Genomic DNA, 21,907 nt, shown 5'->3' on the forward strand with positions numbered 1-21,907 from the left:
AAATTGTAACCCAGATACACCCTTCTGAAACTGAAAGAAATTAGTATTTTTTTTTGTCCTGTTTTACACTGTAACACTTTCCTCTTTTTTGCCAGAGTTAGATCTTGAAATCTGTGGGGGAAAATGATTCTTACAATAATTAAAATGTAGGATCTTTCTGAGAGACTTCTCTCTCAAGATCTCAAGCCTGACTTTACATGCCTGGAGGATCTAAAGAAGCATCTGAGTAGTTTGATTCCTTTTAGAATTTGACTTCTAAAGTATTAGAAGTTAGCCCATCACTGGATTCACTTTTAAGTCATTTTTGACTTAATTAGAAAGGCACCGATAAAGTTTCTTTCATACTTTGAGAGACACATGGCCTAGCTTGTGAGCTACCTTCTGCCCTTACAGAACTGAAGTTGCTAAGGCCTAATGCTGTTAGATTTATAGCATCTTTCCTTTCAGTCACAGGGTAATGACGGCAAAGTACAATACAAAGTGAAGACAGCAAAACCCCACATTTATGTAGTCACCTTTAAAATGAAAAACTAGCAGCAGCATTGAGAAACAAGAAAGTACGAGAGAGGACACAAAGCCACAGTATCCAACAGAAACAGCAAGAAAGCCTATGAGAATTTGATTCATCTGAGTTTCATTTTTTTCACTTGGGCTTTGAGGATTAGCAACTTTTTTCTTACCCTCAAAAAATCTCTCCTGAATGACCAAAAAAAAAAAAAAAAAAAAAATCTGTATGGGATAAAGAAACTCAGCAACTGAAGAAAAGATTTTTAGGTGTGCAGCTTTGTACTTTGTCACTCCTTTTCCTTCCAGCTTGTGACAGAAAAGAGAACCTACTTCCTGACAGCAGACTCTCCCAACATCCTGGAGGAATGGATTCATGTCCTACAGAGTATCCTGAGAGTACAAGTGAGCAGTCCTGTTGGTGTTCCTCACAGTGATGCTAAACCCACTGTGAAAGGCTGGCTCACCAAGGTAAAATAGTGTTTCATACTTTATGTTTAGCTCAGAATTGACAGTGTACCAGCTTCTTGGTCTGCACAGAAAATGTGAACAATAAATTAGTATTTTAATACTCTCTGTAAGAGTAGGGAAAGAAGGAAAAGTGGCTGTAGATTTGTGTATTTCAGACTGAAACATTTATATAAGTGATAAGGGATGGGACAAACAAGGCTACTGAAAAGTACTGACTGCCAAGTAGTATGTAATAACAAATATCTAGTTTATGCATGCTTTTTTTCAGCAGAATTCACAGCATGTCATAATAAAAAACCAACAGTGTCACATCTAATTGATCTTTAACTTGGTTATATAGGAGAGTTAAAAAAAAAAGAAAAGGCTTGTATTGTTCCAGGTTAGCATTTAGTTCTGTCATAACAGACTGTAGGTACATTAGTACAAAGTAGAATGGCTGAAAATTCTTATTCCTTATGTCATTACCATAGAATAGTTTGACATTGCAAGTTACTGTGAATATTTTAATATAATTCTTGTCAGGTTCTAAGATGGCTAAAGACAACCTTCATCTGAAGGTTATTCATCTGCAATAGGAAATAGCTGTCTAGACTATATGTTGACTGGTCTTCTCTTGCTGAGATGAACTGATTTGTTTTTATAATCTCTAAAAGGTTATCCTTAATATTGCATTTCAGTATACATAAATTATAAATTGTTTTGACTGAGTAAAACACTTCACAAAATCTTAGACCCATTCTCATAAGCACCCATGTACTTGGGTAGGATGTACTTGCCTGTTTTTGAAGGGGTTCCCTGTATGTTTTGAGAGGAGCTTATATTAGCATAAAACAAATAATATATGCAAAGTTTTAAGGGAGAGATGAATTGAAAAATGAAGTCCTAGAAAGTCATTCTGGCAATACTGCTGATATGAAAAACATGGATGTGTTTGTTCTCCTTACAGGTCAAGCATGGTCACTCTAAGCTGGTCTGGTGTGCACTGATTGGAAAAACTTTCTACTATTATCGAAATCCTGAAGATAAAGTAATTTCTTTTTCTTTTATTCCTGGACCCTCCTTTTCCATTTCTTATGAAGTTTTCTTTACTGCTACTGCTTCTGTGTCTCAGGTCTCTTTCTTGGTTGTACTTCTCTTCTAAGTGCACCTGTTCCACAAAGAGAATCAATATTTTCCCTGATTTTATTTTTTTAAGCTTAAATGACAGCAGACTTAAAAGGCAAGTGATTGCTCTTTCTCAGATCACTCTATATCTTGTTCCTCACTTTCTCCATTTGGTCTTATGTAGCCTTCTGAGCAGACTTTCATACAGCAGCTGATAGATCCTGCATTGTCATGAGAACAGATAGCATCAACATTCTGGGAAGAGGAGATAATCAGTGTAATGTCCTTCCATTTCTAGACACCTTGCCCAATAGTCCATTACTTTGTCTTGTGATGTCAAACCCCAAGTTTTTGAATGTCAAAAAGTACTGTGACTCATATTTGGGATTGACCTCCAGAATTAGCACAGCAGATATCCTCTTTTTTGCCTGAGTCTAACTGCTTATGAAATTTTAAAAATATTTCTTTTCCAGTAGCAAGCAGAAAGTCTGGCCAGGGTCAGAAAACTGTCTCAAGATACTAAGCAACTGACCCTCAAGTGTAATGGGAAGAAGGCAGTATCTTTTGGGAAAAAATACCTTTTTATTTGCATAGTCTCGTTCTGACCTGTAGATACTCTTCCAAGAAAAATAAAAGTAGTGACACACTTTGTAAGTACTCTATGACCGAAGAGATTCTCTAGAAGTGCAAGGTTACATTAGTTAAGCATTGAATTATTTATTCCTTCCATTTTACAGAACTGTCAGCATTTTTACTCGGCTTTTCTTTCCCAGTGTTCCCTGTCCATCCATATTGGGAGATGAGGTACATTTACCTAATGTGCTTCTGTTCCTCATAGTGTCCTTTAGGGCATCTGCCTCTGCGTGAGTCCAAGGTGGAAGAAGTAGACCGTTCCTGTGACTCCGATGAAGATTATGAAACCACTGGTGGAGGACTTCTCTCATCCCACTGTACACTGGTGATTCACCCACAGGACCAGAGTCCCACGTATTTACTTATCCGCACCAAACAGGAGAAGGTATCAAAAGCTGTCTTTTGGAGACAAAGCTTGCTGGAGAGCAAGCGTATTTTGGTAACAATGAGGAAATGGGTCATGCAGGCTTAACCTGTTGTAGCAAACAGGTCTGAATTGACCCATGCTGTTCTCATCCCTATGCCTAGAACACCTGGCTGTACCATCTGACCGTTGCAGCTGGCAGCAGTAATGCCACAGTGGGCACGTCATACGAGCAACTCATTGGAAAACTATTGGATGCAGAGGGAGACCCTAGTAAGTAAGCACTACAAACTCTTCCATGGTAACAAAGCATAAGAAGAATAATTTCAGTTCCCAGTTTAATCTAGTCCAAGGTGAGGGAAGGGGATTCTCAGATTCTCAGTACTACATCATATAAACCTTTACACGTACATCCATGTTCATCTGTTCCTCCTCATCTGTCATGATGATACGTGCTCATGCATTTATGTTTATGCACCATGTTCTCAAATACGTATTAATATTTGCATTCATACTTTTTTTCTTGCACTCTCATATATTCTGGACCCTTATGTGAACCTTGCTTCCTGTTGAATAGTGAGTTGCACTAACAAAGACCCCCATTGCAGGCAGCTGCCCTGGCAGGGTTTGTGTCTCTAGTTTGAACATACACCTGAGCAGCTTCTCACCAGAATCCAGCTGATGAGAACCTCTGATGTAGCAGAACTGAGGATGCCAATATTTCTTGCTGCTGATGACTAATGCTTCTGGTGACTCCTTATTCATGGTGGGCTTTGTTGAAATCAGTGAAATGTCTCTAAAGATAATGTGGCCTAGTGCAGTGCTGCTTCCTTAGGTGCTTTGCCATCTCAGCAATGCTCCTTGTCAACATGGACACTCTTCTCTCACTCCTGTTTCTGACACTGCATGTTTTTACCCATCTGTTACCTCAGATTCTCCTCTGTGGAAGCATCCTATGTTGTGCTACAGTAAAGATGGGTTGCACACATCCCTTACTACTCTGCCATCAGAGGCTCTACAAACTGAAGCTCTGAAACTTTTTAAGGTATTTAAAGGGACATTGCATGGTTTTCAGTTACTTTTCTCTGTTCTTGGGGCAGTAAGATTGGTCGTGTTTAACAACATTTACTAGTCATTATGGCTTGCTTTAGACAGGCCTGCTGGTTCATTTAATTACAAAAGAGCTGTTGGATTTTAAGTGTAATTCATTCTTTGGAGGTTTAACTTTCCTTGTTCAGAATCTGGGTTTAGGAGTAATGCTCCCCACGGACTTTATGCTTCAAAATTAGCTTTGTCTTCCTCTTTGCTCTCCAATAGTTGGATCGGAGAAAACAGAAACAATTCACTGGCAAACTCAGTTGTGTCAGTAAAACCAGTGCTGAAGCCACTGGAGATTACATTTTTGCACTCTCCAAGTGTGAGATCAGGAATGAGACTGGACAGTGTGAACAAGGTAGAACACAGGCATGGAAGGCAGGATGCACAATTTGCCCTCAGTTCTCTTGCTAACTTGTAAGTTCCTTAGACCGGGAAGGCTGAGTAAATTTTCTAGTTGCCATAACTAAGGAAGGAGGAATAGGAATTAAGTATTGACTCTCTTCCCTCCTCTCAAGGTTATTTATTAACTGTCTGTAAGTTAATAAATAAATCTGGTGAACCTGGCCTGGAAGGTACCAAAGAAAAATTGCTGTTTTTGTGGCATTGACTGCCTTCTACCCTTTCACAGTCCTGTCAGCTGTTCATCAATGTTCCTGTGGAGGCGTCCTCTATTGATTATCATGTGTCACTTGCCCAGACAGCACTGCAGGTGTGCTTGACACATACTGAGCTGCAGAATGAAATTTACTGTCAGCTTGTTAAACAAACCAGCTGTCGACAACCCCAGAACCACTCAGTCATTCAGGTCAGTTCCTCTTTATTTAGTGCTGCTCTGCAAAAGCTTTCCGTTTGATCCCGTGTTTTTAATTAGTAGCCATGGGTCAGGTTCTCCTGAAATAGTGCTTGTGCTAAAGGTATGCTGGGAGAAAGAGAATCTTGGCACTGATCTGCAAAGAAGAACACTAAGAATATAACCACTTGAAAGATAAATTTTAGTTTAAATGTAACTGTTTACCACTTGCAAATGGTCTATTCAGACCATACTCAGAATCAAAGTTCATAGCTTGTGTTGTCTTGCTATAACTGTCACATGGTATTAATTTTGTCTTGCATTTTAGATAATCAACAGCACAAGTCATGAATATTACTATTAAAAATGAAATCTGAATCTTGAACTGTAATTGTTGGGCAAATAAAATTAATGAATTACAGCATGAATGTACATATGCAATTACAATACATCTCATAGTGAGACATTAAAATCAGGTTGAATAATAATGGATCTAATTTGAAATAAAATTTCCCAGTGCTTTTTTTGGTTATGATTTTCAGTTACATAGTATTAATTTTAGTCTTAATTGTTGACTCAGTTGTGGTGACACTAAAATTTTCAGAAGTCAAAATTTAGAACTCTTCTCAGAGCTGAGATTGAGATACTGAAGAGCAGCAGTCCGTCTGACCATTACTGCCCTCTGAAACATCTTGAACTACACATCCAAAAAGGGTCACTCCAAAAAGCACTACTGTCACTGTCCATCATTTTGGCTGTAGTAGTCTGTGAAAGACAACAGAAGTTGTACAAAGAAGTACAGAACAAGAGTGATGTCCAGTTTTGTGTTGACAGTGCTGGCAGCTCCTGGCTTTATGTGCTCCTTTATTCCTGCCTCAGCATCACTTCCTCTGGTACATCAAACAGCACTTGCATCGACATGCAGACCCCAGGTAAGGACTGCAACACATGCCTACAAATATATATTGAGAGGGAGGACAGAAGGTTCCCAGTAGTATTAAGCTTCAGCCTTTCACATTAATTTGTCACTTAGATGAAACTAATTCACAAAAACTGAGTGGCCTGTACTAGCAAAAGAATTTTTTATAGATATAACTGGAGCCACGTTGGGAAGTTTCTTGCTTATACAGCTACTTTCTTTTATTGACAGAAAGACAGACCAAAGTAATTACTTGGAATGAATTATTCAAATTTGAGTGATTATGTTCTACTGTCAGGTTAGCAGGCAAAGTGACAGAACAAAAGTGAGGCATAAAACATCTCAGGGAACCGTAAAAAGTTAGGAAAAACTAACAAACCTGAAACATATGCTGGTACTGTTTTCTCTTACCTCTTTGGTGTGTAACTATGGTAACAGCAAGGAATTGTTCTCCATTGTTCATGCTGTGCTCTTTGTTTGTTTCCATGGTGATCTGGTGTTCAGTGTATCTCACTGTGTCCTTAGCGGGGAGGTCACAGCTAGAGATGTCTAGCTGTCTTTGCAAAAATACACTGTTGTTAAAACAAAAGTAAAAGCGTAAAAGTACAAAATCCTTTCAAACAAGTATTCATATTCAATTAATTAGCCTAAATCTGCCATGGAATTCAAGCTAAAAGTCTCCTGGCACTGCAAAGAAAATGTGTATTCCTATCAAGTCTTTTATTTTCTTATTTGGCCTTATATTTGCTGTTTCTTCTCAGAAGCTAAAGTACAGGTATTGGGCACTCCTCAGTGTTCAGGTTCTCTTTCCATTTGCTAAAGACAATGTGTTAGGGATATTTTATCTAGTACTAGGAGCCATCTCTTCAAACTTATGTATTACCATTACGGGCCCATTCAGCTCACTAAAGGAGCTGCTCTACTGTTGGAGGCTGTTGAATTTCAAAAGGATTTGCTGGGCCATGTGAAACTGATTTATTACATCAGCTTCAATCTCTCCTATGCTGGTGGTCTGCCCAGAAGTACTTCTGTTAACAAATATACTCCAAGCAGAAACAAAGAGGAAGTTTATTTATATAATCGAGCCATGAAACAACTATTAGGGGTAGAAAAAACCCCGGAAATTACATGAAAATGTGCCTCCGTTCACCTGTAGTTTAGGTTAGATTTGGAGCAGTTGCTAAATGGGATGTAGCATAGCTCCTTCTCCCTAGCTCTAGGAATAATTACCTGTCTTTGGATGGAGCAGATACAGCTGTTTCTTGACCAGGTATGTAGATGTACTTCCCCTGCTTCACACAGCAAGCGAGACTCTAGAATGTTTACACTGCATCATGCCTATGGTCTAGATCTATTCTAGGTATTAAAAGGTCTTAATTAGAAGAATTATAGTTCTTAATTCAAGGTGTTGTTTTTTGTGAAAGGTGATCTCAGCGTATATATTTAGTCTCTAAGAGAGGAAGAAAAGTGGGGCAGAGTTCTAAGTGAGAAGTCAAAGCGCTCAGGAGCATCTGGAAACCAGACATAACAGCTTCTTGATGAAGCAAGATTATCCATTTGAATATTGTCCAAGCTCACTGCTGGGGAGGTGAGCAATATATTGCTGCAGTGAAAAGCTAGAACTCCTGACTTCCACGTTGCTTGTAGGGATTTAACTGGAGATTTAATCATGTACTGAGCTCCTGAAGGCATCTTGGATGGAATAATTTGCCCCTGCAAAGTGACAGCACAGTTACAAATCCATATAAATCCTTCCATTTCAGAACTTACTGAGTATATACATTCTTAGCATTTTTGTGCAAGGTGCAGTTGACCATTCCTGCTTGACTTTAGAGACCCTTAAATCTTTTTGATGCTGTTCAATGGAGCACTCTCTTCAGCAGAGAGTAAACTGATCATCTTGGTAACTATCCCTATCCTCTATTGAACTGTCAAAAAATCTGAGCTTGCTTGGAATCTTTCTCCAGTCTCTTGGTTGGCAGATAGGGTTAATGGAAACAATTTGTACAGCCATGTAAATTAATAAACACAGCTTGTAATGCTTAGTCTCACAGGATTATACAACTCAATATTTACCAGGATTTGACATGATAGTAACTAAATTCCACTGGCATGGCAGCAAGTTTGAGGGTGAATTGATCTTGACTTGACAGATGCTATGATGGCAGCAGGGTACGGAGGAGGATATCTGTCCAGACCACATAGAAGCAGAGAATACTCTTATGTTTCCTAGAGAGTCCATTGTCTGCCTTAGTTTTACAGATCCTTGGAGCTCAGGTCTGTGTTGTAGCTTTTCACTTGAGCTGTTAGTCTGTTGAGATGAACAGTGTATTGGCATAGAGACATTTCTTTGCTTGAGCAAAAGCCCGAGGGAGGAATGCGTTGTCATGGCATGGGAAGTTGAAGAGGACATGGCACTTGGAGCATGTTTGTGATTCTCTCCCCTCTTTGCCTAGGAGTGAGACAGGCAAGTATGCCATCTACTGCCAGAGATCAGTAGAGCGCACTGTGCAGGCTGGAGAGAGGGAAGCCAAGCCCTCCCGGATGGAGATCGTCTCCATCCTGCTGAGAAATCCCTACCACCACTCACTCCCCTTCAGCATCCCAGTGCACTTCATGAATGGAACGTACCAGGTGAGCCACCACAGCTGCCTTTCTTCTGGGCTCTAGAGGACTGCACCATAACCTGCCTCCTTTATGTGGGTGGGTGGTACCATGCTCTTTATACTTACCAGGTATTGGGGGTTAAACACTGCTTCTCCTCCTTGCTGCTTTAGCTGATTTTCCAAGAAAGGGAAAGGAATTCATCCCTAGCTCTACAGACCTTAGGAAGAAAAGGTAACTGAGAAAAAGGGAGAGATGTTGGAAATGTCTCAATATGGGAAAGAATGTGATGTGAAGGAAGACAATGCACAAGTGTTGTCACTGGAGCTGGCAGTTAATCCCGAGATGCTAATTCGTAGGAAATCACCTTCATTAGTTGTGATACCCATCAGTGGTCACAATTCTTGTGTCCTCAGTTAAGTCCTCTTTTATTGCAGGTTGTAGGTTTTGATGGTTCCTCAACAGTTGATGAATTCATCCAGAGACTGAACCAAGAAACAGGAATGAGAAAGCCATCCCATATGGGATTTTCTCTGTTCACAGATGATCCTTCTGGCAAGAATTTGGAACATTGTTTGCCAGGCAATATGAAGGTATTTATTTTTCTCCTCTGCTACTTTTAGTATACATCTTTGACGGACTGCTAAATGGTTAATAAATCTTTCTTTATGAATTAAGATCAAATAAGCTTGGATATCAACTGTCTAGATTAATATTTGGAGATGAGGTATTAATGCCTGCCCTTGGGTCTTAACAACCCCATGCAGCCCTACAGGCTGGGAGTGGCTGAAAAGCTGCTCAGAGGAAAAGGATCTGAGGATCTTGGTCAACAGCCATCTGAACATGATCCAGTAGAGTGCCCAGGTGGCCAAGAAGGCAAATGACATCCTGGCCTCTATCAGAAACAGTGTGGCCAGCAGGACCAGGGAAGAGACTGTCTCCCTGTACTCTGCACTGGTTTTGGGCACCTCACAATAAGGGAGACATTGAGGTGCTGGAGCAGGTCCAGAGAAGGGCAACAGAGCTGGTGAAGGGTCTGGAGAGTAAGTCTGATGAGGAGCAGCTGAAGGAGCTGAGGTTCTTTAGCCTGGAGGAAAGGAGGCTCAAGGGGACCGAAATTGCTCTCTACAACTGCCTGAAATGTGGCTGTAGCCAGGTGGGAGTCAGTTTCTTCTCTCAAGTAACAGATGACAGGACAAGAGGAAGCAGCCCAGAGTTGCTCCAGCGGAGGTTTAGATTGCCTGTTAGGCAAAATTTCTTCACCGAAAGCGTTTCTCAGGCATTGGAACAGGCTGCCCACTGAAGTGGTGGAGTCACTGCCCCGGAGGTATTTAAAAGATCTGTAGGTGTGTCACCTGGGGACATTGTTTAGCAGTAGACTTGGCAGTGCTGGTTTGATGATTAGGCTTGCTGATCTTAAAGGTCTTTTTCAAACTAAATGATTCTATGATTCTATAATTAGCTAGCCTAATCTGATATAGTTCTTAAGAGAAAGATCTATTTTAGTAGGTGATAAATTGGTCAATTTTTAAAAAGTCTAACTTGGATTTTAGCACATATTAAAGTTTAATTTGTCTTGGACTACAAAATTGAAACATGACTGAGCTAGCCAGCATGATCAGCTATCACAACTGACATCAGTTGTGGCACTCCTAATTGAGACAAATTTATGTTACGCCGTGAGTCTTTTGGCATGTCTGTATAAATTCCATCTGTTGGATTATGAAGTATCTCCTTGTTATCTCCAGATAACTCAGGCTTTCATTGTTGATAAGCATACTTAGGAGAGAAAGTTCTACTGAGTATGGCTTCATTTTAAGAAAGAGTGTAGTGCCTCAGATCAAGGGAAAAAGAAAGCAGGTAAAGTGTTAGCACCTGTGACTTTCATATGGCGATTTTTACCCATGCAGCTGAATGATTGCTTTAATTGAGCAGGCTGGCTGCCATGAATGAAACCCATCAGATTTTGGTACAAATATTTGGTGAGAATAATTTGTTATACAGGCTTCAAGGAGGAATAGTTGTAGTAGCAATTTTGAAGAAGTCCTGATACCCATAGGGAACTAAACCATTCAATTTTACAGAGTAAGCAACAGAGGGAGAAGATACCAATAACTTTGAGATAGATGGTTTGAAAGGAAACTACGACGGACAGTGCCCAATTATATAGTTTGTTTTCATGGCCTGATATAGATCAGGTAACCTGGAGCTTTATTGGTAATTGGACCATCTGGAGAGATGAGGTATCAGAGTAAACAAAGGAGCTTGAGACAATCAAATGCATCACTTTGCCTTGGCAAGTAAATAATAACCAGTAAATCTCAGTAGCTTAAGAGAGTTTTAGAGATCTGATTATGTATTTCATGTGGCTTTTTATGTTCACATTCCTTTCACTGAGATGCCATCAAAAGAGAAGTAGAGGCCTTCTTTAGACCACTTGTAAAAGGACTAGAATAACCTGGAGGAGCTGAATGGAACAGAAATCCCCAGCCATGTTATTATGAAAAATATGTCTGAGTTACAAAGTTGGAATCTAGGACCAAACATTCCCAAAATTTGGGCCTTGACATCCAAGGGTTTGATATAGCCATGCACATTCTGCTGCTGTTCAGAGAATATGGTAGTGCTTTAGTTTGGCTCAGGAGGGCACTTTTGAAGTAAACCTACCAATCATTTCTATTAACCATGCTTTGAATCGCATTGGGGAGTAACCTGAGAGCATGAAATTGATTCCTTTTACATGAAACATGAACTGGAAGATGTCATCCAACACAGTAGTGAGCTTTCAGGTCACCAGTCAGACTACTAGTGTGGGCATGGAGATTTAGGAATGGGTGCTTCTCTGTGCACATCTGTTCCTCCGGAGCTTTGCTACTTGCTAATGCCAACATAGCCACGGGAGTTACTACCAGACCAGAATTCATGTGTCTCTGCAGGTTAGTGCTGGAGTTTTTAGTTGGAATGCTTTATTTTTTACACACTGTGCAATAGAAAAAGGATGTGTTTTGTCACTTTGAGCTGTGTTTATGCTGATCCAGTCTGTTTCTTTATCTTCTGTGTTTCACAATATTTTATTCACTTACTTTCCCCTCAAGCCTTGGCTATATATTTCACCTCAGTTTGTGTCTCCTCTCTCCTTGACATTTTTAAAAGATCTGTGATGTCATTTCTAAATGGGAACAAGCCTTAAAAGAATTGCATCCTGGGAAATATGAAGGTGGCACAAGAATTGTGAAGTTGACCTATAAGAACAGGTACTGTCCTCTGTTGGGTGGCCTTACTACTGCTGTTAATTAAACATTCTAGACTGCGTATATCTGTGTAGATGACCAGTAACTTATAGTATCATTGGTGCCAAAACTATTTTAGCTAAGATGCAGTTAAATCCTACAGGAGATGTGATGGGTTTTGTCTGTTAAATTTAGAAAAGCATATGGCCTAGGGGTAAAACCCAAACCACTTTGCAATAGCAGAACAGACTTAAAATGAGTTAACAACTAGCTGTAGCACAATAAGGCATCCTTGGCACAATTTCATTTGCCTAGATCCTGAAACATAATTGAAGAATGTGTGTTAAGTGAGAGGAAGAGAGACCTAGAGGAAGAATCACTAGTGAAAACAAGTACGCAGAAACTTGCAATTAACTGAACAATCACAAAGATGAAACTGATACAAGAACAGTGTTCTAAATCATATGAGCTGTAGAAGAGATATGTAGTAGCAGTGCCCAAACTTTATAGGGAAAGAAATGTTAAAAGTTAGATGATTAAAGATGGTAGAGAAGGGAAATAAAACACAAAGATCTAAATCAGAAATTGGAATGAGTTAATCACTTACAATACAGATAGGAATTCTGAGTGACAGTAAATCAAGAGCTGTATGAGAACAAGGAATAAATTCTTTGCAGGCAAAACAAAGGCTGCCCCAAAACTGAGCAGAGAGTTCAGTATTGAACATATGAAGATTTTGTTGACCGTAATGGTGGAAACAAATTCCTGTCAACTTTGTTAGCTGGTATAATAGAGGTGAAAGCAGAAGTTACTGCTTTTGACCCAGAAGGCTATATTTGTTTCAGGAGTGAAACTGCAGTATTATTTTGTTGGGCTGGAATGTGCATAGGCTAGACAGCAAGGATGTTTTGATAAGGTCTTTCCAAGGCTGGACTGTTCTAACACCAAGGACTCTGATAAGACATTTGTAATGTCAGTATGGTCGTAATAGTGTAGTTAACCTCAAAGTGACATAAAAACAAATAAACTGATCCACTGGAATGAGTATCTCATGTAATAGAATTTATAGCCATAGATGCAGATTGAAATGACTATGTGAATTAGTTGCTGTGGACTTGTAAGTATGAGGAATAGTTCTGGGAAGCATTCCCCAATCTGGTGTCTTCAACCCTGACTAGTAATCTTGCTGTACCACGTCAAAAAAATTCCAAGTGTAAATGGAATGAAAAACAGTAGGATGCTTTGATTTACAAGCATGTTTCTTTAAACAAAGTCTGCTAATTTGGTCTCCTATTTCCTGCTGAAGCAAACCAAAGCATTTTTTAAAAAGTCTTTTTTAATAAGTGTAAGTAGTTAAATCCAAGCTGGCAAGTCTACAAGGCTGCCTTGTAGAAGCTTATACATGTAGAGCAGAGGTAGTTTCCTTTTCTTTGATAAGCAGAGAAGGCCATAATTTAAATATTGCCTGTCTGTGCTTGATGGGGATGAATGGACACTGATTCAGCTGTATTTAATAAGGGTTCACTGTCTAGAAGTGGTTGGCTTACAAAATTCAAATAGCTTCCAAAGCTAGAAAGCATGTTTTGAGCCTCCTTGCTCAAATCTTGTTCATAAGGGAAGCACCTCAGCTTCCAAATCTGTCCGGTACCCCCTCAATGAAAAAAAAAGACAAAAACAAAACACGCTTTTATTTTGCCTCACCTTGATTCAAGTTCCCAGCTGTACTTTCAGTTCACAGTATCTTCTTACCTTCACAATCCTCTCTACTTTTTAGACTATATTTTCGGAGCCAGGCCAAAGGTGAGACAGACCGTGAACGGTTGCTACTGGCCTTCCAAGTGAGCAATGAAATAGCCAATGGAAGATTTCCTGTTAATAAGGAATTAGCTCTGGAAATGGTGGCTCTAATGGCTCAGGTGAGTATGGCAGAAATCCTCTCTTTTGTCCTCCTTCAGCTGCACACTAACTAAGTAGCTCCCTTTTACATCAAAAGCACATCAAACATACATTGTGGTGTATTAAACAAACACACCGTGAGATGTACCATGACAAATACATTATAGTAGCATACATATGTTAGAACACCTTTTGTTACAGGGAAATTTGCTCTAGCTGTGCCTCTCCTTTCCTTCTCAAGAAAAATACTGGAAAAAACAGAGTGAGGCTGGACTATGACCAGACCTGTCGAATTAGTACCTTAGTAGAGACATGGAAATAGTACCAGCACTAGAATTCCATTAATAGCAAAAACTTGCCCTCTTGCAAGGCCAATACCCTCTTGCTCAGGAAGAGCATCTTCTAAGATCCTCCATTAGGTCTCCAGGCTTGCATTTGGTATTTTACCACCTAGAACACACGTTGTGGCTTGTGGGCATGATAAGTAGTATAATAGTTTTTTACTGACCTGAAACTGAGTGTTGTATTTGTTAAAGCAGCATAATCTGAAGTGAAGAAGCTGAGGACACGGTCCGTACTATTTACAAATATGCTGTTGTTTTAATTGGCCAATTGAAAATAAATCCCCAAACCCTGGCAGTTTGTATGGATGTGTCTCCTCACAACAAATATGTGGCTGAGATCATGTTCCTCTCTCTTAGATGAGTAGATGGTTCCTTGGACACTCGTTTTCTCAATGGTTGCTCTTTTGTATACATTTGCTATGGTTAATGCTGTAGACAACATTCCCCAGCCTGTGTCTTTTTGCATGACTAATAGACACAGTAGTTATCAGTATGGCAATTCATGGAATGTTAAAAACCTCATAGTTCTGTTGCACTATAAACTATAATGTTGTCTTAGGTGGAATATGGGGATTTGGATCGACCAGGATCTTCAAGTCCTGGGGGAACTTCACAATTGAAAATGCAGCATCTTCTTCACCAGGTTTTAGATAAATTCTACCCCAAACACTACAAGCAAAATATTGCTCCTGAACAACTCAGGTAAGCTATTGGTTCTTCAATACTTTGCATTGAAATCAGCTTTTACTTGCCAAATTGTCTTTAAATTTAAGAAGTTTCAAGGAGCCCTGTCAAGATTATTTGATGTAGAAACTCAAACAAAACAAAAATGTTAGGAAAAGGTTCCCTTAAAGGAAAAAACAATATAAAAAGAGCCAAATAACCAAGTAATTTTGCCGTAGGCAAGAAGTTAAGTCCTTTCACTTCCAAATTAGGCATCTCAGTTTTGACAAACTAACCCAAGCCTAAGAAGAATTCTCTAGGTTTTTGTTCTACACTTCCCCCAAGTGTCAATTGAATCCAGATGCCTAACATTTGCAATGAGCCATAAAGCCAGCTCATAAGGGTTGCTTCAGGCTATGCGGTAATTCTGGTAGGACGTATTTTGGCAGGATTTTTTGACTTAGAAATTGTCACACACAATGCAGAAAGCTCAAGTACGAAATTCAGATGTTGCCACAGATCTCAGATCTAGATAGATGTTTTAGAGTGAGAGAATGGTCTTCCTACAGATCCTAAACTACTTAGGGATGCAGTGGTGGAGCTAACAGTTACCTCATTTTGGAAGCAAATTCCATCTGCATGTAGCGAGGTAGGTGCCAAACCATCCCTAGTGAGCCAGATCAAGAGTGAGTTAATACACATTGCCACTCCATATAAAGCATCCTACAGGCAAGGTATGAGGAAGGTGAGAAAGCATGTGGAAATAGAGAAAAGCTAAAATAAATTCAGGTTGTAGAACTGATAGTGCTAACAGCCCTGTCTATAAGTGCTGTGTAGAACAGCCCTTTTGGAGTAAAGAGGCGCATTCATTAACTGTTCTAATTTTACACATCTTTTCTGGGAAGACATTAGTAAATAATACTGTCTTGTGTCTTGGATTCCTGAAGGCGACTGACGGACAGGCTGGCGACAAAGTGGATGGTGCTGCAGGGATGCTCTCCACCAGAATGCATTCGAACGTATTTGACAGTGGCCCGGAAATGGCCTCTCTTTGGAACCAAAATATTTGCTGCTAAGGTAACTGGAGCACACTTCTTTCTGTTTCCAAGAGTAAACTATCTGAGCAGAGACATACCTACAGTCTCTGGTAACGTGGGTTGAAAACGCTTCTACTTCAGAAAGGGGAAAAATGGAACAAGCAGCCCTAGTACCATACAGGTTGAAAAAGAAGGAAGACAAGTATATTCTAACCACTAGGGGTTGGTAGTGTTCAGTAAATAAATACTGAAGGTTCTCTGGCTGTGTCAATTGATGATGACACAGAGTACTACCTGTCCTTACAAGCTTTGCCAAAGCTTTCTCAGGCAGGAATTTTCCTGGACATCAAGACTGCAATGGTAGTTTAAAAAATAACATTTACATACCGCAGTGGGGGAGGAAGGGAAGAGTCCCCATTAAGCCACACCTGGCAGCTGATACCAGCTATAAGGAGAATGGGTTCTCTGCTTGACACAGAACTGGATGCTTTCCTTGTCACGTGAGAGAGGCAAGCACTGCTAATGTCCTGTTGCAGAAACAAAAATGAAAGTACACATTGGGTGAGCTACTAGCCCACAGGCATCAGTGGGAGAGCAAAGAACATCTGGAGGGAGTGGCTCCCCCAGCAGCTTGTACCATCTCTCACCCCATTCCAGGCTAGAGCTCTGTACCTGTTGCTCATGCCTGAACTAATGTCTTAGCACATAATGGCTGTCTGAGAAATCTTTTTTTGGCATTAACCATCCTCCCCATCCCAGCAAAAATTTCTGCTGTTGAAAGCTTGAGGGAGGTCTTCTTCATGGTTATGTGTCTCTTATTTTGAAGATGAAGCTGCTCTGGTTACAGAAAAAAGTCTAATGGTGAAAGGGACCCTTGAGTAAATATACAAGAAGTTTTCAAAATACAGTTATTTCCACTGTCAGGACTAAAAGAGATTACTGTCAGAACAGGTTACTGGTATTTGAGGCTACTTGTTGGAGTCTAGGGCATTCTTTTGGTTGCTCTGGAGGGTCAGGGACTTGGGCATGGGAGTCTGGGACCTCAGCTTAGAGCCTAGAGCTTAGAGAGACACTGGATTTGATTTCAGTCTATGGGAGAGGCTTCTTGCACTGCAGGAAGCATTGCAGGCTACAAGAGTGTGAAAAATAGTAGTTTAGTACATCACAGGGTGAAAAAACAGTGGGTTTGGGATTTTTAGCATTGGAGTTTTCAAAATACAGTTATTTCCACTGTCAGGACTAAAAGAGATTACTGTCAGAACAGGTTACTGGTATTTGAGGCTACTGACAAAATATACTGAAGATTCAGAATATAGACTAGGTCCACCCACAGGTGAAATAATGTTGGTGTTCCCAATTAACAGATTTTATAACTTTTCAGCAGTTAAACAGCAAAGCCTATGGCATTAGCTATGTAATAGCAGATTCCCAGGAAAGATTTTATGTCATTAGCCATAACAAGTCATCTTCAACAGACAACTGATGCACATTTGCCAGAAGATTTTGTAAGAAACAAAATGGCATTGATGTGATGGTAGTGGGTGCACTGATACAGACACCAGCAGGTTTCACTGCCTTCCTGACAGATAGGAGCAGTATAAACACGTGCTGAGCAGAGTTGCCATGCTGTTGCTCTGTCCTAGCATTTCCTTCAGTTTTAACCATACTGATGGCATCTAATTCATTTCAAAGGCTTTGTTATCCTTGTATCTCTTCTGCCACTACTCCAAAAAGTGCATGTAAATCTGAAAATGTTACTCCAAATTTTGGGGAAATCTGTCTTAAAGTTCAAACCAGGTCACACCAGTAAGCCTTTAGGATTTTTTTCTCATCTTCACTTTATCCTTAAATCTCAACATTTATATCAGAAACATGATTCTGTGGTGGTCAAAAAATACCTGAATTAATAATTTTCTTTCTCTCCAGCCTATTTTGCCTTCCTCATTGGAAGACTGTCCAGTCTGGATAGCTGTGAATGAAGATGGTATCAGCATACTGGATTATAACACAATGGTATGTTGAGGAACAGGTTAAGAGGAATACCTTACCTAGCACAGAATGACATTCTCCTGAGTCTAGTGAAAGTCACTAACGGTTTGTCTTTAACTTCAAATGGATCCAGAAGTTAGTTTGTAAAAGTCAGAGATGAGGGATGTCAGTATTATGTTTGAACACTCCATAGACAAAGGGAAATTACAGCTGCAGTGTAAGGTAGGGCAGCAAACATGTTCATGCACCTTGCAAAATCTCAGTGGTGTGTGCTTTACTACCACCATCTGGAATATGACAAAATCTGTACTATGAAGCAGTGAGGCATGGAGCACACCAGGAGAAAACTAGAAATGCAATTCTCACTTGAGCTTTCTCTGCCAGCTCTTACTATAGAGCCATCTACTGCCCTTCACTGCTGGAGACCTGCTGTTCTTGCAGGAAGTAGCAATATAAAGAAATATATTTGTTTACAGTAGACATTTGGAGTTTTTTACAGAACTATGACTTTTTCAAACTCTCTGTCTGCAGCATTTGAAGGTCTCTTACTCATACTCCTCTGTGCTGACCTTTGGAGGCTGTCGAGATGACTTCATGATTGTAGTCAGTCAAATGAAAGAAAGAAGTTCTGGCAAAAATAGCACTGAAAAACTCCTCTTCACAATGGCAATTCCAAAGGTAATTACAAATGAAAAGTGAGTTTCTTTCCAGCTGGCAACATCAGGGCTGGGTGTTTTGTACAAGCCCTGGGGACTGGTACTTGTGGCCGCTGCACTAGCGATATATATTCAACAAATCCTTTGTAAGCTGAAACCTTTCAAGTAGAGGTTTATTCTACATAACTCTTAAAGACAGAGCTTCATTTTTAAACTGAACAATTCCATGGGAGAAAGCTGTTTACAAAAGCTATGTGGTCAATAGATTCTAAAAATCAAAGGGCATTCTTACCTCTAACTGACCTACAGTTAATCATTTTCTCTTTTCCCCAGATTGTTGAAGCAACACTTCTGATTGCCAGCTACATTAACTATCATTCAAGTCCTTCACTGCTGTCTTCCACACAGCCCTCACGAAGCAGAACACCTGCTAAGAAGCCCTGGGAGACTGAAAATCGGTGTTTTTTTCCTTCTGTGCCCCAAGGCACCAAGGGGCCCACCCTGCTCTAAAGGCTTGTTCCACATGAGCTGATTTTGTTGGTTATATACCACAGATTCATGCAGGCTCTGACTCCTTCCATAATAATAGACAAAGTTCCTTAGAGGTAGAGGTGGTGTACTTTCTCTTAAAAAAAAAAAACTGATTTGGGGAACTGTGCAGGAGTTTCCTTTCCATGACACATTCCATCCAAAATACCATTCCTCAGGTCATCTGCCTGCACAGTGCTCCAGTCATTACATCTGCACTCATTCTTCCATCTCCTCCTGTACTGCCTTGCTTTACAAGTACAGACATTTTCTTTGATCCCTCCCATTTTCAGCTTTCAAAAGACAGTAAGTTTTGTGTCCTTGCTCAGACATGAAAGACATTGCTGAGAAGGAAAAGGAATTAAACTCACAAGAATAATTCTGATGCAAGTCAAGGGTGATTTCAGACTTGAAATAGGGAATATAGAATTAGAGTTCAGCAGTACTTGAGAGTATTTTCAATTTTAAATAAAGGTAGAAGCCTAGGGTCTTTGCATGTTGAGTACTCAGAACAACTGGGACTGGAACAGTGTCAGAGGATGCCCTGGCAGCTACAGGACCGATACATTTTGGAAACTGATGCTGTTCTATGCAATAGATGAACATTAGATTGCTGCTGCAGGGCAGGGCTCAGTGTGTCACATGTTCCACTGCCAAACAAGCACTTTCAAAGACTTTCTGATAACCACTGCTGTAGATGTGTTTGGAACTGCACATTATCTCAGACAAAGGAAGACAAGACAAGCAAATTTTGTACTTTTTCTGTCTTTCAGCAACTAGAACAGATCTTCCCAGACAAGCTCTGCCATTCTGACTTGACAGAAGCTGCTTCTTTCAAACTCCTGCTTCCTTCATGTACTGTAAGCAAGGAGGAGGTAGTCAGCAAATGTGCACTCATGTTCTTCTGACTTTCCTAAAGAATGTTGGTAGGTTTGATTTTTTTTTGATCTGTTTCAAAGGAACTTCATTATGGGAAGGTTATTGAATTTTAAGCAAATAAAAGAAAAACAGCAATTCTTCATAAAAAAATCCAAATCTACTTTGTTTAAGTTCAGCTAAGGAAGAATGACTGCACTTGGAAAAGTACCATGTCCAACTTCATAATAATTATGCATTCATGGGTAGCTTTCCCAAATTAAAACAGTGTGAATCCAACCACTAGACAGAAGTCAGTAATAGCAAACCAGTTATTTGCAAATAAACCAACCATACCAGTGTTTTTACTCCCTAGTACCTGCCACCAACCTTGACACATCCAGCTAATACATACGGGGGAGCTGATAATTCAAGGTGGGGTTTTTTCAAGCTTATGATAGGTACAAAGCCACAAACTATAAGAGAAGAGTAGGGGGCAGACAAAAATTGTTCTAAGCAACCCCTCATCAACATCTTTGTAATATAAAACAAAAAAAAAACCCCAACCCACCAACCAAAACAAACCCAATCCCAAACCATCCCATGGTGAGTTATAGAAACAGTATGGCAGACCTAAGACAGGAAGAGATTGTATGAACAGTGACCTGATTTGCACATACTGTGATGTACCCACTTGTTATGATTTTAAAGACCATCCCGTGAAGGTACACAAAAGGGTAAAAGCTTTCTGAGCCGAAAATAACTTTAAGAAGGTATTTAGTAATTTTTGTTTTCCCTTAGATACTTTCCAGTCTCTATATATCCTGATAGTAGTTTGTATTTCCCCTCTCTCTCACAATTACCTTAGTACAGCTCTGTCAGTTTGAATACACAAAGTGTTAATCCTCCTCACTCTGTCACCTGTGCCTAACCATTCCTCCTGTATCTGAAGGTCTGTTTGACCGTTTGCCTCTGGTATCCCATCAGTAACAAAGCTGCTTCAGAAAAGGCTGGAGCTGTCGCCAGTGCTGGGGACTCTCAAGGCACAGAAGTTATTTCCTCACAGTGCTAGCACTCGTGTCCTCAGACATTTGAGGAGATTTGTACCAGGGCAAACAGGAAGCAGAGAGGTTAAATAAACAGCACTCCTGAAACTCATTGTTAGAAAATAGTTTTTGCCACAATTGCACTTTAAATTGAATAGCATGATACACAAAACTTTTTCTTCCTTATTTCTTAAAAATATTCACCAATACTTGAGTGTTTCAGGGACCGACCCACTCTGATGGGTGCACATACCCCTCCTATTTATAGCTTACCTGTCTTTGAACACCCCACCCTGTGTAGATACCTACTTTGTATGATTCTTTGGTGGAGAAAATAATTTTTTATTTTAATCAATGCTTTTGGCAATGACTGTTAATGCAGCATAGAATGAGATGACAAAAGCCTTTGTGTTCCTAACTGCTGTGTGTAAGTAAAAGGCTGTCTGGAAGATACTGTGAGATTTCTGTTTGTTCCTAATAAAATGCAGCTCATGAATTAATAACCATTAATTGAACATGTATTATTCTCAGAATTAAATAAACTATTTTAAAAGCCAAAATATTCTTGATGCCAACAAAAATGAACATACATTGTGTTTGGTATCCAGGCATAAACCATAGCTGGTAGAAACTTGCCCTAGACTGATTCCTTGTTTCCCTCTGCTGATCTTCTCTCAACTTAAGTAGATGAATATACCATGGGCACTGGATGTTCACTACTTCAAAAGGGTGATAAAACAATCCTTCAGACTTCCTGGTGTGACACAACTTCTTGGTAATTTCTTCAGTGCACATTCTGAGGACTTCATGGGATTTTTACAGCATGGTCAGCATTCCCAGCACACTCTTGAGCCCATGGCTCTGTCCACTCTGTTGAGACATCTTTTCTGACACAAAAGGCAGTGGCACATCCCTAAGCTGCTATCTTTCACTTGGAGAACCAGAATACTTCCTGTGACGTGAGCTAACCTCTGTCTTTCCAACTCTGTGGCACCGTGGAAAAAAAAGCACAAATCCCCTTATCTCTACCTTATTGCACGATGGTGTGGTGCCAAGTGTTGATTTACAGTTTATGTGGATAAGCATGGTACAGCATTGTATGCAAAATAAGCATGAATCCAGGCTCCTGCCAACTTGTGGGTTTAGTTCTTGTTTTGACACTTCAGTCGCCTCATT

At 40.0% G+C, this 21,907-nt stretch overlaps 1 protein-coding gene across 3 annotated transcripts in view; it reads left to right on the top strand.

Moving 5' to 3' along the window:
* Positions 1-21,284, top strand: part of PLEKHH1 (pleckstrin homology, MyTH4 and FERM domain containing H1) — a 54,648-nt gene extending 33,364 nt beyond the window's left edge. For all 3 annotated transcript variants that reach the window (XM_040067281.1, XM_040067283.1, XM_040067282.1), the window contains 16 exons: positions 814-975; positions 1,922-2,002; positions 2,918-3,097; positions 3,241-3,349; positions 4,009-4,121; positions 4,803-4,979; positions 5,799-5,896; positions 8,340-8,517; positions 8,925-9,080; positions 11,641-11,741; positions 13,492-13,633; positions 14,517-14,659; positions 15,568-15,697; positions 17,584-17,670; positions 18,178-18,324; positions 18,636-21,284. In XM_040067281.1, coding sequence (XP_039923215.1) covers positions 814-975; positions 1,922-2,002; positions 2,918-3,097; positions 3,241-3,349; positions 4,009-4,121; positions 4,803-4,979; positions 5,799-5,896; positions 8,340-8,517; positions 8,925-9,080; positions 11,641-11,741; positions 13,492-13,633; positions 14,517-14,659; positions 15,568-15,697; positions 17,584-17,670; positions 18,178-18,324; positions 18,636-18,812 — 2,181 coding nt within the window. In that variant the 3' untranslated portion in view covers positions 18,813-21,284. The remainder of the gene's footprint in view (positions 1-813; positions 976-1,921; positions 2,003-2,917; positions 3,098-3,240; positions 3,350-4,008; positions 4,122-4,802; positions 4,980-5,798; positions 5,897-8,339; positions 8,518-8,924; positions 9,081-11,640; positions 11,742-13,491; positions 13,634-14,516; positions 14,660-15,567; positions 15,698-17,583; positions 17,671-18,177; positions 18,325-18,635) is intronic.
* Positions 21,285-21,907: the final 623 nt, after the last annotated feature.

The sequence above is a fragment of the Hirundo rustica genome, chromosome 6 (genome assembly GCF_015227805.2).
Source record: "Hirundo rustica isolate bHirRus1 chromosome 6, bHirRus1.pri.v3, whole genome shotgun sequence".
NCBI classification, from domain to species: domain Eukaryota; kingdom Metazoa; phylum Chordata; class Aves; order Passeriformes; family Hirundinidae; genus Hirundo; species Hirundo rustica.